Source organism: Sturnus vulgaris, chromosome 2 (assembly GCF_052056855.1).
Source record: "Sturnus vulgaris isolate bStuVul1 chromosome 2, bStuVul1.hap1, whole genome shotgun sequence".
Lineage (NCBI taxonomy): Eukaryota > Metazoa > Chordata > Aves > Passeriformes > Sturnidae > Sturnus > Sturnus vulgaris.
This window is the reverse complement of record NC_142244.1, coordinates 52,577,836-52,593,515: the sequence shown is the minus strand read 5'-3', so window position 1 is coordinate 52,593,515 and position 15,680 is coordinate 52,577,836. Positions and strand designations below refer to the sequence as shown.

Below are 15,680 nucleotides of genomic sequence, written 5' to 3'. Positions count from 1 at the left end.
GGGAGAATTTAGAACACGGGTTGGGGATTTTTTCAGAATCAAAACAAAACTAAGCTTTAAACTTTTGCTATTCTTCATAATACAGAAGTCTCTCTCTTCTCAAACTAAATATACATAAAGATAGAGCAACATAAATGGGCTTCAATGTAGCCAAATCTAGATATTTTTAAAGTCCTTTTTCTTACTCCACTGTGCATCTCAAAGGACCCTCCCAGAAAAATCTCCAGGGAGACACACCACAAACTTAACAGGCCAGGCCTCTTATGAGTGTTTTGTGCTCTCAGATAAGAGCTGAAGCTACAGCAAGCCAGAAGATGTCATCACTGATAGACTAAACAAACTGTTTACTGTTAATATAGATTGCATTTTGTTTTTTTCATGAACGATGTTCTCAGATTTAGACCATGCTTTATATCACTGTAAAGAATTTTGCAAAGCAAACAGGAAGATTTCACATTCTACAGTAACCTCCACTGCCACTAAATGCATCAAGTCTATTTTCCCAAACTGCTCTAGCTGTCTTAAAAGATTTTTGTTCCTACCATTAATACTGAAAGGCCATTCCAGCACCTCTTTCTTCCAAAGCTATCCATGACTTCTAAGAGTCAATCTAACTGTATTTATATCCTTTTGTGTGTGTATGTATATGGTCTTTTAATTCTGAATTTTATTCCTGTCATTGATATTTATGTTCAGGAGTACTTACAGAAAGCAACAATGGGAGTCTAATTCCTTCCCTTCTTTGGTATCATTCATCTTCTACTCATGCCATTTTTCCAAAGGCTCCAGTCTCTTGCAATGGCCAATTATCCATTTCTCCTTTTGTACTTAGATATTCTTCCTTCTTGACAACTCATCTCCTTCTGACCCATTTTCTCTCATGTGAAGTAATTCAGCTCTTCTCCAGAAGCCAGTCTCTTCTTTCATGGTCATATTCAATGAGTCACCTTCTCTTTCAGAGATCTGTCTAATCTTCATTTCATTAATTTCCTAAGGATCCTGAGAATTTTGTCTACAACCATATTCTTCAGTTCCATTCTTCTGATTTAATCTAAAATCAACATGCACAGTTTTGACTGTGATATTTTTCTATATACTTCAGCAGGCAAATATGCAAGCATGAGTTTTTATTTAATATTTAAAAGTGGTAACACATTCTTTAATTGCTAAAACCTGCCATAGAATCACAGAATATCTTGGGTTGGAAGGGCCTTTAAAAGCCCCTAGTTCCAACCCTACTGCCGTGGGCAGGAAGGACACCTTACACTAGACCAGGCTGCCCAAAGCCCCATTCAACCATGTCTCATCATTGTATGTGCAGGTCACCCGCTCTACTTCTTCAGAAGCATGTCTTTGTAATTTCCTCTTCTTTATTTTTACCATATTGGAATTTTAAAAAATAGAATAAATTCTTCTGGGTACATTTCTTTACCTAGAAGTCTGTACAAGCAGACTCCTTTGATTGCTGGCTTCTTGGCTTTTTAAAAACTTTGCCAACATTGGCCCTGCACCTTCAGATTAAGTTCAGCATTTCATCTGTTCATCAGCAACAACCCAACACACAAATCACACTCATTTGTGGGGATTAACAAACTGCCTTTGAACTCTGCCAATTACTAATTGAAAGCCACAAGACTCTTCAACTGGAGTTAAGTGAACTACAGATGTGTCTACGTACACATCTGCTCTTTCCTGTTTCTCCCACAGTAAGAAGGATATGCATCACAGTAACCAAAATCATTAAAATGAAATGCTTCTAAATGCCTACATCCTGTCCTAATGGTCACTGCTTGCCAACATTGCCACCAGCTGTATTGACATACTCACTGCTTATAACTAGTTGAAGAAATAATGAAAGATGAAGGGAAAAATAGTTTGTTTCCCAGAGCACATTGGGAAGAAGATGCTATTAAGAAAGAGTTAATAAGTGTGAGGAACAAACCTAAGGTAAGTGCAATTTCAACCAAAGCAAGAGAAATCAATTTGACCTTCTAGAAGATGGGTATATTATGAGTGAAACAACCTACTCTCACATGATAGAGCATTTCTTCTTTACAGAAGACAACATTTTCAAAAGGAAGGACAATCTCTGCACTTTCCAACTGCTGATGGTTGCACAACAGAGGTGTCTACTGGACCTATAATGGAAAAAGCTCTTAAGAGCTCCTAGCTTTCAGCCAAAAAGGAAATGCAGGCACTAAAAACTAGTGAACTATCTTAAACTACAACAGATGTTTCACTAGATTTATTTCCCAGGTCCCAATTACACCTAGGAATTATATATAGTAACAAGGTGAATGGAAACTGGAAAAGTTTGTAATACAAAGGAATACACAGTGACATGAGTTCTACCACACGCTTCATTTTGGAATCCCCAAAACTACAACAAATACAGAATCTCTTCTGCTTGGGAGAGAGGTTGAAGGGAAGAACAAGGAATATCTCACACCTTATGAGGCTTTATTATGCAAAATTGAACAGTATCAAGGAGCTTTACACTCATGTACCCAGTGAGATTTTACCAGATGTGAATTCTATGTTGCCAATCTAAACGCCCTAATCTGCATCCAACTGCTGTTAACCAGTAGTCATTCTCTTCCCAGCACTGAGCAGAGCCCTGCCCAACATGAACAACTTCTATCTAAAAACGAAGCATACCAGACTACCTTGGACAGAACCAGAACTATTACCTAGGTGCCTCCAGCAAAAGCTACAACGATGATTAGAAATCAGGCAGGTGGCACTTAAAATGAGACATGAAAACACAGATTTAGGGCTGTCAATAGAATTTACCAAGATTCACAGCTGTACAGCCACAGCTACCAAGCACTCAAAACCTCAAAATGAACAGACTCTCAAGAAATCCCATCCTCATAACGAACTGCAAAAGAGCTGAGGTGGGACTTAACATACCTACAGGATTGACCTGGTTTTCTTCCACACAGAGAACAAACAAATTCTGCTTCCATTCCATTTCAGTCACTTCAGTGTGGTCTTTCCTGGTCCTGCCTGCTGAGTTTTGCAAAGATTTACTATAATCTCTAAAAAGCTTTTCAAGTTATGGAAACCTCACACTTGAGGGAGATCCACTCTTCCATGGCAACACTTTATTCTCCATGAAGTCCTGGTATTTCTATGAGTAAAAATCAAAGTAGTCTGTAAAGGTAACAAACTGCTTTTTTGTTACAATGGAATACTTGAAAAGAGCAATCCTTTCACAAACGTGTAGGGAATCAGGTAGGAATGGCAAAAGGAAAATTATATCATCTATCTTTGGAGCTCATTTTAATAAAACAAGTATTCTTGAAACTCAAACTCCTCTGTTTATCAAATTTTAAAATTAAATTCAATGCATTTTTTTTCTTTTCATGATTAAAGCGTAAAAACAACTCACTATAGCTTTTAATATAATTTGTGATAATAGCCTGACTTTTGGCAGCTACTGGCACAGAAAACTGCCACATCAGACCTGAACTTACACCATGGTTTGACTGCACCTCTTTGTCAAATCTGGTATTTGAAAGAAACCTGATTCAAATGATTAATGAATAGAATAATCACTAGTGTAAACATATGCCACCCAACTAATACTCAAACCCAGGTAAGAATCAATTTCTTCTTGGTTCTTCTTTTAATTATGCTTTAAGAAAGCAAGAATAGGAAAAAAAACAAACACTATTACTTAGCAGTATTCTTCCCTTTTTCTAAAAATTAGGTATGCCTTCACAAGTATGATAGCTATGTTACTTTCAGGAAAATCCCAAATCATTCCATTTGCACTGAGTGAAAGTTTGAGGGCTGTCTCAATTTTGAAAGAAACAATACACACCAAGAAAAGACCACTCTCCTATGCTGAAACTACTGATACTTTATTAGGTTTAGCACTGAAGGTCAATGAAAGAGTACTTACCTTCTGTTTTGGAAAGAGTTTTGGAATAGAAATCAGTCTGTTGCTATGTGACTGGTTTCCAGGCAGCAGTTCCACTCACTTCTTCAGGGAAACGACGTGTTCTTCTGTTTCTGCAAATGCTGTTTATAATGAGTAAATCCAAGTATGTTCAACTCAGACAACATACTGTGAACCATTAATGAAAAAACGCATTTGCAAAAACCAGAACATAATACACTGACCTCTCTCAACTCCTATTTGGAGAAAAAAGATGCATCATATATATATGACAGATTGCTGGCATTAAATTTTCTGGCTGTTGACTTGAGAGAATGCCAACTTTTATGAAATATACTTGATCCATTCCATTTATTTTGTGAATAAACATGAACAGCTTCCTCCATTTCTTACCACATTTGAAGGGTTCAGACATATCAAAAGCGACAAGTGTCAGTGGAAATACTAGAAAAGGGTGAAACTTTCACTGAATACTGATGAACATCTCTCAAGAACACACCAAGGATACATTAATAAAATCATTTTTCCTTACAAGTTTTTTTACACTATTTTTATTTGGTCCTACCTATAAAAAAAGTGTCTCTGTCAATTTAGCATCTGTTACGACTCACTTAAGGAAGTTCATAAAAATGAGAGGTAATTAAAAAATTCAGTACAATATGATGAAATCCATTCAAGCTGAATTCAAACAGCATTACTTAAATCAAACTTCATTGCCCTGTTTTCACCAGCTCTGAATTGAACAAGCTAAATTGAATCAAACTCTTATTTGATTATTTCTTCAGATAATAAATAAGTCGCTCAAAAAACCAAAGCTCCAAATTCACATTTATATTTTTTTAATTTTAAAGAACTTAAAGGAAATTATTTTGCTTTTCAACATAATTAGCATCCAGCAAAATAAATGAGGAGGCATCAGCTTTCATTAGCTGTAGCTTTCCACTTATGCAAGTCTTTGATTTGAATAAATGCAGAGAGAAGACATTTAAAACTGGATATTGTAAATAAGGGGGGAATCAGAAATCATGCGTATTAAGAGCTAGTCTGCATATTTGCTGAGAAACAAACAATTATGACAACAAATTCTAACTTCAAAAAAAAAACAACCCAAACATGTTCTGCAAACTCAATTTCCTTGGAAAAAAAATAAAAAACAAGAATGACAAAGAGAAGGGAAAAAGATTAAGAAGAAACCAGGGACCAGATCTTAGAACATAAGGAGCAAAAGGTTAGACAATGAAAGGGGGTTTTCTTCCGGTGAGAGGATTCAGCCACATCTTTTGCAGTGGGTCTAAGAGGACTGTATCCTCTCAGCAACACTGTCCAGTGCTGCACACATCCTGCAGCTCATGTGATAAAGCAGCACATCTGTGCACCCTTCTGATACAAACCAAAGCCGTGCATGCTCCTAAAAAATGACCAAACTCACCTACGAAACTAAACAAGCCACAGACACACATTAAAGAACAACATTCAAGTTGCAAAGTCAATCACTCAAGAACTGTGTCAAACAATTTAATTTATGCATGAAATGTAATTCTCTCTTGATCATCTATGGTAGAACTTTAATCCTTTCTTACACAAATGCACACACTTTCTCCATGGATATCAGGCTGTGAAGAAGCTGTACTATGTAGCTTCCTCCTGCATCATTGCTTGCACAAGTTGAAAGGTCTAATATTAATGTGCTACACAGAAGTAAAAAGAAGAAGGAGGAGCTCAGGCTAAAGCTGTTCACTTCTCTGTACTGAAGAGCTAGGTTCTACCTCTGCCTCTACGAAGACTCTTTCCTGGAGAAGTCAGGGATGTGAGCTCCTCTGCACACAATGCACGTCCCTGATTTTCTCTGCAGGTGATTTGAGATGTGGGGATACGACTTGTAGAAGAGCTGGAAGTATATTGTAACTGACAAATATGCTACAACGATCACACACCAGGAAAAGGGCACTAGCAACCAGTGGCCACTTTGGCTCTTAACTGCATCTGTGTTTCAGCTCCTTTTCCATAAAATGTGGGGGGCAAAAGTGGTACCTTGCTGCCTTCCACTGCATGTAAAAAGAAATGTTCGCTGATGTGCAAATCCTGACTGACAGTCACTGGGACAGAACTAAATACTACGGTTCTGTCACTAAAGCAAGCATTGGTAGGCCTTCCTGGGTTTAATTACACTTTTGACATGGTGTGGGCAAGACTGTGCCTCTGTTTCTCATTTATTAAATAGAAAAGTATCTTCCTTCACAGAGCTTTTATGAGAACGTGCTTGACATTATGAGGGACTCTGATACTATGGTGATGCAGATATACTCAAGCATGAAATATGGCCAAGTACACACCATGGTAACTACATGAAGAGCTTAAAGTTTTCAGGATGAGGAAAATAACCTGAAATTTTACCCACATTTTCTCCATCTCTATTTTCCCTTTGACTTACTTGTAGCATTCAAGAATGCAGAAGTAATACAGGAAAGTGGAAAAAAGTCAAATATGCATTGGATGTTTTCTTCATGCTCACATCTAATACACAATGCTCATTAGGATACAACTCCTGCCAGGAAGTGTGTGTTGAGCAGACAGACATTAGCAGAATTTGTGAATGTATATTAAAATACAAGAGATCATGCCTAAATAACCACCCCATTCTAGACAGGTTGAATCCTTTTTCCTGTCATTGGAAGGATTTGTACACACTTCTGCTTAATTTTCTCTGAAAATACTCACGGGTTGCTCCCAGCAAATACTACAATTACACCATATAAATACACAGAATAAAACTTACGTATAGCAAACTACTTGTGCCACTTACAAGACTAACCGGGGAATTAAGGATCTGTTCTCCCAAAAAGCGCCCGCTCAAAAAACCATCATGCTTTGTCAAGAAAATGTCTCCGCACGACATTTTGGCCACCTCTAGCATCTCCATTAACTCAGTAAGCCTTTTTTATCAAATACGCAAATTCCCTCTACAGTCACATTAAGAACTTCCACCTTAGAAAGGCAGCACTGGACTGGCACAGTCCAGGGACTGCAGACCTTCCCCCACCCAGAAGCACTGCAAGACACCGAGAGTTCTTTAACTCTCCACCTCTCCACCAGCTCAGTCGCCTTACACCATGAGTGTTGCCTCCTTTGCCCACAGACCTGCTGCCCGCACTCTGTGGGGCACGCGGGTTTCTTTTCCACGCCAGTGTCGGAGCAGGGCACAGGTGTGCCGGTGGGGCGGGCTGAGGGTGGCCTGCACACCCGGCACCCTGGCACGGCCCAGGAGCCGCCGGGCCCCTTGGCGCCAGCCGCCATTTACCTGGAGCAGGTGGTGGGCCGCCAGGTAGCCCAGGCGCGGGCCTCCCCGCACGCCGGGCGGCAGCCGCCCCGTGCCGTAGCCGTGCCAGGCCACCACGTAGGGGTTGTCCATGGTCAGCCAGTAGCGCACCTGCCCGCCGAAGTGCCGGAAGCACAGCTCGGCGTAGTCGCGGAAGAGCCGGGGCAGGACGGGGCTGGCCCAGCCGCCGAAGGCGTCCTGCAGGGCCTGCGGCAGGTCCCAGTGGTAGAGGGTGACGACGGGCTCGACGCCCAGCTCCCGCAGGCGGGCCAGCAGCCGCCCGTAGTGCGCCAGCCCGGCGGGGTTGGGCGGCGCGGTCCCGTTGGGCAGCAGCCGGGCCCAGGACAGCGAGAAGCGGTAGTGCGAGACCCCCAGGCGCCGCAGCCCCTCGACGTCGCGGAACACGTTGTTGTAGCTGTCGCTGGCCACGTCGCCGCCCACGGGCCCCGGCGGGGCGGCCGCCGGCGGCGTGGCCGGGCGGTGGGCGAAGGTGTCCCAGACGGACGCGCCCTTGCCGCCCTGGCGCCAGCCGCCCTCCGTCTGGTAGGCGGCGCTGCCCGCGCCCCAGAGGAAGCCGTCGGGGAAGGTGTCGTGGAGGAAGAGCTGGTCCTGCGGGTAGGGCAGCCGGGCGAAGCGGGACCAGGTGCCCGCGCCCTGTCCCGGCCCTCCCAGCCCCGGCCGCCCCAACAGCAGCAGCAGCAGCGGTGGCAGCAGCGACGCGGCGAGGGCCATGCTCCCGGCGGGGCTCCGCGACGACAACCCCCGCCTCCCAGCTCCCCGCCGCCCCATTTTATCTCACCTCGTGCCCCCCCTACTCCCGCCCCGGTGGGCACGGCCATTAATAATTACCTCGGAGCTGCCGCCTGCATCCTTCCCAGCCGGCTCCATCGGGGAGAGCTGCCGCCGGGGGCGGGAGCCAGGACGTGAGACGGGGCGGGCGGGGAGGAGAGGGGGGGAAGCGGGGCGTGGGCTCCTCCAGGAGAGGTAGACCGTCTTGCCCCCTCAGGGTGCCCGTGGGTACCCCCACGGCCCCTCAAAGGCGGAGATCCCGGTCCGCGGGCGGCAGGCGGGGTGCCGCAGTCCTTCGCCCGCCCCGCCGGGCGCCGTACCTCGCTGCAGCTCCGGTGCCCCCTCGGAGGCGGGACCCTCGCCGCTGCCCTGCTGCCTTTCCTCCCATCGGAAGAGCCCTCGATGGCCGGATCCGTCCCCTCCGAGGGGCTGAGCGTGGCACCCTCCGGTGTCCCGCTGCAGTGCCGCCGTCGGGGAGTCCGTGGGGCAGCGCCGCACCGAGAAGGGGGAGCGATCGCGGGGCGGGGGCTGGAGGGGTGCGGACAGGCGAAGAAATAAAACCGCTTTTCCCTTCACTCAGTGTTTCCGTCGTGGTACCTTAGGAAGACACATCGCACCTGCATTCTCTCATGTAGCAGCAGTTGCAGAGAAACTCACTGTCCAAGGACATCATACACTCACCCTTCCTCACCCGCTCCCCGGGAATTCATGGGCTGTCACCTCTCAGTAACAACACTTTTCTTTCCCAGAGTAGGAGGTTGGTATATTTGGTTGCTTGCTGCACAGAAAACAAGTTCCAGTTAGAAATGCCTCATGGATCTTTACAGAGAGGAAACAAAGCGAGCTAAGTTTGATTACTGAGTTACATTTTGTAACCAACTGAGCAGGCGTGAGCATAGACTGCTCTTTAAGGGCAGTCTCAAACTGCCCTTTGCATCGCCTTTGGACCGAATAATTCAACCAAGACTGCGAAGGAAGAAACAGCCCAACATATTGCAGAACTTGGTAATCAGTGGTGTGATTTGGGACACCTAAGAATAAAATACATCTACTAGACAGGCTGTTAGGCACAGAGAGATGTTCCCAGGAGATAAGGTTGGTGTTTAACTACAGAATGAAGGCCTTTAGATAATTCCTTTTTATTTTTAGAAAATAAACACCCTCAGGGGAAAATTGCAGATAATCACTAATAATGAGGCAATGGATTTAAATGCCAGTTGTGAACTAATGAAGGTCTTCTTTTGTACACAGGATGGGCTCTCACCTCTCCCAAATACAGGCAGGGCATTTGCCATGCTCCTTTCTAGAACTTCCAACTTCCACGTTTTCTGCACTGATCCAGATCAGTTTTGGGGATTGATTTGTGCTGTTTTTAAAGAGACCAAAGATGTAGAGGACAGGACTGGAGTAAGTATTCCACTGTGGCAATTAATTAATTGCCATGTTAGGAAGATGCAGATCTGAACAGTGCAGTGGACCATTGACAGCCCTTCCCTAAAGGAGGAAGTCTGTAGGGCAGGAAGAGGAGGTGAGAGGCCCAGAACCAAGGCTGAACATTCCAGGAGTGAGTTTGGGATACAGTCTGAGAAGGTGCTGCAATTCATTACAGTCTGAGTAAATGACAACTTCAGATTCAACAACAGAAAAAGGTGTTGGCATCACCTGCTAGTTACTTGTAGAAACTGGAGATAGGTTGTTAAGTGCACTGGGGCATTGCTGCAATTGTCCCTGTGCAAGGAGTGGAGAGCCAGGCTTCCATTCAGCTGTAGATATGATTTCAAGGGAAGCATAATGTCTTCACTGGATCTTGCTGACAAAGTATTTTAAAAATTGGAATGTCTCAGGCATGTCTCAGAAACAACACCACCTAAAACACGTAAGTCTATTGCTAATATTTAAAGGAAAAAAAATCATTGAGTATATAGGGACACAAGAGATTTTGAAATACATCATGGTGCATTCTTTTTTCATGTGCTAATTATTAACCAAAACCTAGATCAAACCTATTTGTACTTGGGCAGCACCAATAAGTAGACACTGAACTAAAGCTCCTTCACTAGGGAGCTCCTTTCTTCCAGAGCCTCTCAACAGTCAAGGAAAAAAAGTAGCCTCATGGTGTTACTCTAAGTCAGTCTAGACAACTTCTGAAGAAGACTACGCTACCCAAAAACTAGGATACAGTGGACTGTACTCCCGAAGCCAAAAGCCCATTTTTGTGGGACAAAAATCTCACCATAAACTGGTTGCACAAAGCTATCACTTCAGCTGTCACTTTACTTGAATGTTTGCCAGATGAAAATTTTATCCTTTATTTTGTGTGCATGTAAATGACAGAAAATGTGCAGTGTGGCCTCCAGTTCCATGTGTTGGTTTTGGGTTTTTTTCTTAGAAAGCTTGTTTTCATGTTGTAGGACAACACAATTACCGACTCCTCTGAGCCAATATATTTTTTTCCTAGCAGACAGCCTAACAAACTCTGTGCAATATTAACCATGCAGAAAGGTCAGCCAAACACTTGCAGACATCCAGGTCTCCCTCGCTGCTCCTTGAGTTCAAAGTGTGGCTCCATTGTGTCCGTGTTGCTGAGCAAGCACACTTTCAATTCTGCCCCAGGTAAGTAGATCAGGATTTGACTTTCAGTCTCTTTGTATTGGTGATTACTAAACGTTCAACTTTTGATAATATATATAATGTATAGTACTGTGTCATTATAATCTTCCTTCAGGCTGTGCTGAGATTTTCTTTGCTAGGTACAGAGTCAGTCCATGCAATCAAACTTAACAGTGTTCTGACTGAGCACTTCTGTTTATATCCCAAAGGGGCTGAATCTTCTGGGTACTTAATTTTAGGTAAAATAACTCTATTACTGCTTTCGATTCATTTAACAGCTTCCCCTGAGGTAAATCATGCTTCAATGCAGCAACCCCTTTATCATTTTAAGATCTCCAGAGAAGAGCTAGAAGCCATATACCAAAAGTATCTGTTGTAGAGCAAGTGATCTCAGTGCCTAAAACCTCCATCTCGTGTTTTAATGCCCCTCCTTTCTTCACAAACATACTTCCAAATGCATACAGCCATACAAGAAGTTGAAAATAACCTTGTCTAATAGATTTGCAGTCTCAGCATTACATCTCAAGACACAAAAGTATTTGCTAACACTTGGAAAAAGTGCTTTAAAAATCACCACCAGATTTAGACTTGAGCATTTTCTCTGCCATCACTACATAACAGTACTACTTCTTTATTCTGCCTGTTAAATGCAAACTGCTGAGCTGTCAAATTTTACTTCCACTTCCTCATCAATAGCTGTTTCCAGTGGAAGGATGTCCAACAATATTCTAGATTTACCTTATTCGTCCCTGACTGAATACCACAGACTACATGGCAAATAAGCTCTTTCTCTTACAAGCCCAGTTTCCTTGAAAAATGCAGCCTTCCATACCTGTTCCTTCTTTCTCCCATGATAACACTACTTAAATGCATTCATTGTACATTCAGAATGATCTTAGAGACAGCTAGTGTCTGATTGTATTGAAATTAGAAACAGGGTGTTTTCAGGTTCAAAATAAACCTGCTGATGTAGTAAGTGCAGTGGCATGCTTGGGAAGATGTTGAAGGCTCCTCTCTCAAATCTCAATCTCTCAAATCTACTCAAATCTAAGTACCAAGTCACTCTCAGTTCCCCTTTTTTTCCAATGCCTTGTTCTGAATCATGGGCACTCTAGTTTGTAGATGATCTCCCTGTCTTCAAAAGTGCTTTCTGAATGGGCGAAAGAAGGGATGGGCAGACACAAGGGAAAAGAAGTTGCATCTCTCCTAAGAAGGGGGCTAAAGAAGACATGCTCATGTCTCTGGACAGGAGACGTGGATTTGTGTGGCAAGAGGAGTTCAGAGTTGAGGGAGAAGAGAAAGGACAGAGAAGTGTCCCTTGCTGACTCCAGCCATGCAGCTCATGAGCCACAGGCTTCAGTTGGTTTTTAGACTTGAGTGAAACCCTGATTGCAGTGACTAAAGAAATAGACCCAATTCCATAGGGTCTGCTCTGTCTCTATGAACAGTGACAGTGGGTGTCCAGGGAAATTACAGACCAAACAGGGAGTTAATTGCCTAATGAATTTTGGCTTGTTTAGGGCAGAAAATCCTGGAAAGCAGAGTGACTGGATCACTGACAAGGGTGAAATAGATGTAACAATTTAGATAAGGGATCTGGAGGAACAGGATCTCAACCTTAAGAGTTGCATACCTGTGAAAATTCTGGTCGGTGATTTCTGATGCAGTATAAAAAGAGCCAGAAAGATAATTTCATTCTTCTCACTGCTCTTTTAATTTCTGTTTATGATACACTGTTATAATTTTGGAACCAATTTCATTCAGCCTCCATAGGATGGCTCAAAAACTTGAATCCTGTGTCTTAGTTTAGAGCTGACAGCACTCTGGAGACGTGTATGGTGACTTTTCACATACAGTCATCCTATCTCTTCAGGCACAGCTGAAGCATTTCCCTTCACTCTTCAGATTCCCAGTATTTTAAAACTTCTGCCAAAATGCCACATCTTCTATGAAAAGAAAGATCCACAGGAACTTAAATGAAGAAATAAAAAACACTACTATTCAAAAATGAAAATGCAATGCTGAGTTTATGTACATGAAAGTTGATATTTTTATTCATTAAATTCACTGAGGGAAGAATGTGTTGCAAAATTGCTTTTATCATCATACCTTTAGATCAATTTCTGTAGGTAAATTGATAAGAATTACTCCTGTACTTGCTAAGTCTGTATTTTAATAAACACTTGAATGACAATGCAGTTCAGATACTTATTTCTTGTTGGTTTCAGCTCATGGAAATTTTGGTCTCATTTACTACAAGGCAAAGACTGGCTCACAGAGAAATAGGATTGGTTTAAAATACTAGTGTAATGTGTTCTTTGTCAGATTTTCTGCCTAAATTACTCTTCTGCAGTTGAGAGTTATATCACATTAAACTGAACTGAGATGAAACTTTGTAAAATAGTAAATTAAAATATATTGCACTAAGCTGCTGCATCATTAAATGTACAGGCAACACTGGCTGCAAATGCATAAACATTTTTTAGGGCTACAGTTATATGATGTTCTTTAATAAACACAACTATTATGTTTCAATTTCCACCAAAGAGCAAAAACTTAGTCTCAGTTCTGTGTGAAGTGTGCAGTACCAAAATGTGCTTTACAGTCAGCTGAGAAGTAGTTTAGTATTTTAGTGCTGCTGCGTACTAACATAAATGTATCTGGGAGCCATTTCCAGTTACTCTACCCAGGGTTTACTCCTGCATTTCCAAGATTGGCTCAAGACCACCAGGAAGTCAAAATATTTATTACCAAAACAGCAAGTATGCACAGTTACACGGAGTCTACCTCTTCAAATGTGGTTGAGGAGTTGAACCAGCTTAGGCCAACCAAGACAGAGTATTCTGCAACAGTTCAGACTTGAAAAGTAGACCCTACTAATAAAAGAAAAAAGAAAGCCTTGACAATTATTGCAATGAATTTCACTTCTGAGATATGAAAGCATAGATGCATGGCCAGTAGCCATTTTGCATTGAGCATTTCTTCACAGCTGCTACCTAATGCACTGCTCCAATAACTGAAGGTCTCATAATTTCCATAGTAAGTAGGCTTGCAGCAATGAAATTTAAAATTTGTACCTTACTTTGCAGCCAAGTGATGAGAAGTTCGTGGTCAGTTCATCACACATGGTCTCTGCTGATCCTCTCTTCTGAGGGACAGAACTCCTCATGTGGTTACCCTCCTGCCCATGGGAGGCAATCCTCCATGACTGCTCCAATGGAATCCTTCCCATGGACTGTAGTTCTGCATTAATTGCTCCAATGTGGGTCCCTTCCACAGGGTACAGTCCTCCAGGAACAGGTTGCTCAAGCATGGGTCTCCTGTGGTGACCTGCCAGGAAATTTGCTCTGGATGGGCTCCTCCATGGGCTGCAGGTGGATCTCTGCTTCCCCGTGGACCTCCATGGGCTGCAGGGGCACAGCTGACCCTCCACATGGTCTTCACCATAGGCTGCTGGGGAATTTCAATTCCGGTGCCTGGAGAACATCCTCTCTTCTTCTCCACTGACCCTGGTGTCTGCAGGGCTGTTCCTCTCACATATTCCTTTCACTTATTCTCACTCCTCTCTCCAGCTGCAATTGCTCCTTCACAGTAACTTTTCTCCTTCTTAAATCTGTTATCCCAGGAGCTCTAAATCCATCACGGATGGGCTTGGCTTGGCTAGTGAGAGGTCCATCTTGTAGCCATCTGCATTTGCTCTGTTGAACTGTAGGAAGTTTCCGGTAGTTTCACAGAAACCACCCTTTCTACCAAAATCATGCCACAAAAACCTGGTAATTCCATGCTAACTGGGGGTCTCAGGGCATCTCAAAAGATGCCTGTGTTCAGGTAACTGAATCAAGACCTTGAAAGTTCAAGGCCATCTATAAGCAATGTAATATGTGCAGCCTAAAGAGTAATTCAGCTCAGCCTAAAGTAAGCACCAAGGAGATTCATCTGCCCAAACATGTATGCCTGGTTCCACCTCCAGCAGCCAGCCCACAGTGTCTGGCACATCCACATTGGAGTTGCTGATGTTGCACAGAGGGCTCATTTCATCCGCCTAGCTGTGGCTGAAATTACTTCTGGCTAGGTGTCCCACCTGTCTTCCACTTAATTTTCAAAGACAATACAAATAACGTGTAGATATTGTGTTGTATCCATCAGCTTTGGACAGACGATATGGTGACTCTATGACATGACACAATGGTTGTTGAGCAACACCGTGTGCCCTCCTGTGGCCAACCAAATGTGGGAGATCCATGTCCAGCCATAAGGCCATTGCAAGACAAGCAGAATACCTTCATACATTCAGAATGGTACCCAATGCCACGTGTAAAGATAGGAGCTTTGACCATAGTGGTTGTTTGCCACAGTTACACAATCTGTTATTGCCAGACCTATGTGAGTCCTGCATTCATCCAGCTCTTTTTGAAGGCATACGAGTGTCTGAATCTCATACAGTCTCATTCTACTGGTACTTTAAGAGAAATTTGTATCTTAACACCATTAATAATATTCCTATACATCATACATCTACTTTTATCATTAATATATGCGTTGCTTTATCCTCATCTGAAATCACAGGATGTCAATTCTTTTCAGCAATATGATGTCCATCTCTTCCTTAGAGTGAAATTAGTCAAAGGGCAACATTTAGCAGCCTCAGGATCTTAATACTTCTTCCTGAGCAGGAGCCAGTCTGCTGGGGTTATTGTCTCCCTTAAGTGATGGACTTAGAACCCCTTCTTTAGACCAAACCATCAAGGGCAAAACAGGAAGCCATGTGTGCTACCACTGCCTTCAGTTCTTTGAGATTAAGTGTTTGTGAGACTATTTTGAATATTTTCAAGATCAGTGATTAGATTTCCACCAGCGTCTCTGATTCGCTCCTACAGTACATATCTGCTGCAAATCAAAGAAGGATGGGCAATCTAATGAGGAGGGACAAGCTATGCCACAATTATAATGTGGGTAACTGAAGGCATGAGTAACAAAGTGCCACAGTGATGAAGTAACACATGTTGGGACATCAGTGTTTAGTCCTCCTCATCCATCAGGTAACTTCAGAAAATATTT

The 15,680-nt window shown here is 43.0% G+C and overlaps 1 protein-coding gene across 1 annotated transcript in view; it reads right to left on the bottom strand.

The window, feature by feature from the left end:
* Nucleotides 1-8,012, bottom strand: part of KL (klotho) — a 45,626-nt gene extending 37,614 nt beyond the window's left edge. Inside the window, exon 1 of the mRNA XM_014889759.2 lies at nt 7,206-8,012. Coding sequence (XP_014745245.2) covers nt 7,206-8,012 — 807 coding nt within the window. The remainder of the gene's footprint in view (nt 1-7,205) is intronic.
* Between the last annotated feature and the right edge of the window lie 7,668 nt (nt 8,013-15,680).